This window comes from Corapipo altera, unplaced genomic scaffold (assembly GCF_003945725.1).
Source record: "Corapipo altera isolate COAL_440 unplaced genomic scaffold, ASM394572v1 226, whole genome shotgun sequence".
Lineage (NCBI taxonomy): Eukaryota > Metazoa > Chordata > Aves > Passeriformes > Pipridae > Corapipo > Corapipo altera.
Window position 1 is genome coordinate 107617 of NW_020885054.1, and position 2267 is coordinate 109883.

The 2267-nt window shown below is 65.1% G+C and overlaps 1 protein-coding gene across 1 annotated transcript in view; it reads left to right on the forward strand.

Moving 5' to 3' along the window:
- NXPH3 (neurexophilin 3) overlaps window positions 1-2267 on the forward strand; it is a 2983-nt gene extending 716 nt beyond the window's left edge. Inside the window, exon 2 of the mRNA XM_027668875.1 lies at window positions 696-2267. Within this exon, the coding sequence (XP_027524676.1) occupies window positions 696-1427 (732 nt within the window). The 3' untranslated portion in view covers window positions 1428-2267. The remainder of the gene's footprint in view (window positions 1-695) is intronic.

The following is a 2267-nucleotide window of genomic DNA, read 5'->3' on the forward strand; positions in this document are numbered from 1 at the left end:
CCTGCTTCCCGCAGCTTCTCCTGCTTCCCGCAGCTTCTCCTGCTTCCCGCAGCTTCCCCTGCTTCCCGCTGCCTCCTCTGCCGGCTCAGCCCGGGGGAATCACCCCGGGGGGCTGCTGGGCCCCCCAGCACCGAGCCCAGGGGGTGCAGCATCTCCCTCCTGCCCAGGCCCCCCCACCCCTGGTTGGGGTTATTTTGGGGTCCCAGCCCGTGGCGGGAGCGGAGTTTGCAGAGGAGCCCTGGGAGGCAAAGGGCACCTCCCCGGGGAGGGCTCTCTGCCGTCCCCTGCCCTGTCCCACCCTCCAGCTCCGGGTGTCCCCAGGCCGGGGCAGGTTTGGAGTGGGAAGAGGGTCCGTGGGATGTGCTGCTGTGAAGGTCACAGGGTGGGCACCCTCCCCTTGGCACCCCCCCGATTCCCCTCTCCCCGGGGTCCCCAGGGATCCCTGAGGAGCCACGGCCGGGCTGCACCAGCCACGAGCAAACTGGACCCGTTCCAGCTCCTTCCACCCGTTCCTGAGTGTCCATGGGAGAACGAGGGCAGGGAAGAGCTGCTGCCAGAAGGGAAATATGGAACGGGGAGAGAACAGAGAGGGAAGGGAAGGCAGGAAAGCCCGAGTGAGGAAGGGGACGGCGGGGAAGGGGGTGGTGACCCGGTGACCCTCCCCTTCTCTCACGCTCCACCGTGGCTGTGTCCAGGTGCTCTGTGCTCCAGAGGATCCAGGGAAAGGTGCGGAGCAGCGGGAAGCCCAGAGCCAGGAGAGAGCCCCAGCGCAGAAGATGAGGGAGCTGCTCTCCCCAGAGCCCCTCCTGGCCCCGACCCTCCTGCAGAACACGACCCTCCTGGAGCTGGCGAGCGGCTCCCGGCAGCTGTGGGATATCCTGGAGAACCTGTCGGAGCAGGAGCAGCCCCCCCAGCCCAGGGCACGGAGGGACTCGGGGCCGGCCCCGGGCAAGCTGAAGAAGATTTTTGGCTGGGGGGATTTCTACTCCAACATCAAGACGGTGAAGCTGAACCTGCTGATCACGGGCAAGGTGGTGGATCACGGCAACGGCACCGTCAACGTCTTCTTCCAGCACAACTCCACCGGGCAGGGCAACATCTCCGTCAGCCTCGTGCCGCCCACCAAGGCCGTGGAGTTCGACCTGGAGCAGCAGATCTTCATCGAGGCCAAGGAGTCCAAGATCTTCAACTGCCGCGTGGAGCACGAGCGGGTGGATCGCGCCAGGAAGACGTCGCTGTGCACCTTCGACCCCGCCAAGACCTGCTCCCAGGAGCACACGCGCAGCCACGTGGCCTGGGCCTGCTCCAAGCCCTTCAAGGTCATCTGCATCTACATCACCTTCTACAGCACGGACTACAGGCTGGTGCAGAAGGTGTGTCCCGACTACAACTACCACAGCGACGTGCCCTACTTCCCCTCGGGGTGACTGCGGGGACAGGAGGGGCTGGGGCGGGGGGAGGGATGGGGGTGGTTTTGTGGGTTTTAAGGATGGGCCCCAGAAAGCAGGAGCAAGGAAGGAAGAGGAGGATTTTCCATCTTTCCCCATGTCAAAGCCTTTCAGGCTGATCCCGGCCTGGATCCGTGGTCTTTGGAGACACGAAGGCGAGGGTTGGATTTAGGAGGTGGGGAGTGGGACGGGAAGCCACGAGCAGGACTCGAGTTCCTCGGTGCAATAAGGGGTGGTTTGCCTGGATCTGGGCCAGCGTGGTCCCAAAAGGTCGGTGAGCCCAGGCCAAGGGGGCTCCAGAGGGAGGGTCACACCTGGAGCAGAGGGAAGAGGGACCTCAAGGGGGGGAGGAAGGAGCCGTGGGCAGCCCCCTCATCTCCCCCTGGCCCAGTTCTGCAGCAGCAGGAGCTGGGGATGAGTTTTCCCACCACCTCAGTGGTTTTCCCAGCACCTTGGGGTGCCGGGGGCTGTTGGGATGGACACGGGGAGCCGGGACCATCCCAGGGTGCCACCCTGGCCCTGCTCACCCCGGGGGGTTCCAGGGACCTGGAATTGGCTTCCTGGGCAGAGGAGTCCTGGCAGGGCCTGGCGGGGCTGCTGGCACGGGGTGTGATTCATGGGGCTCCCCTGGTGCTCTGATTCATGTGTTTTCCCTCCACCTCACCCGCTGCTGATCCTGATCCCTGCCCGGCTCCCCCCGCCCGGATCCGAGCCCGCAGAGCAGGGGGGGACTGGAGCTCTGGGAGCAGGATGGAATTCACTGGGCAGGAAAAGAAACTCCCCCCCTGCTGACCTGGAGAGAGGGAATAAAATCTTCCT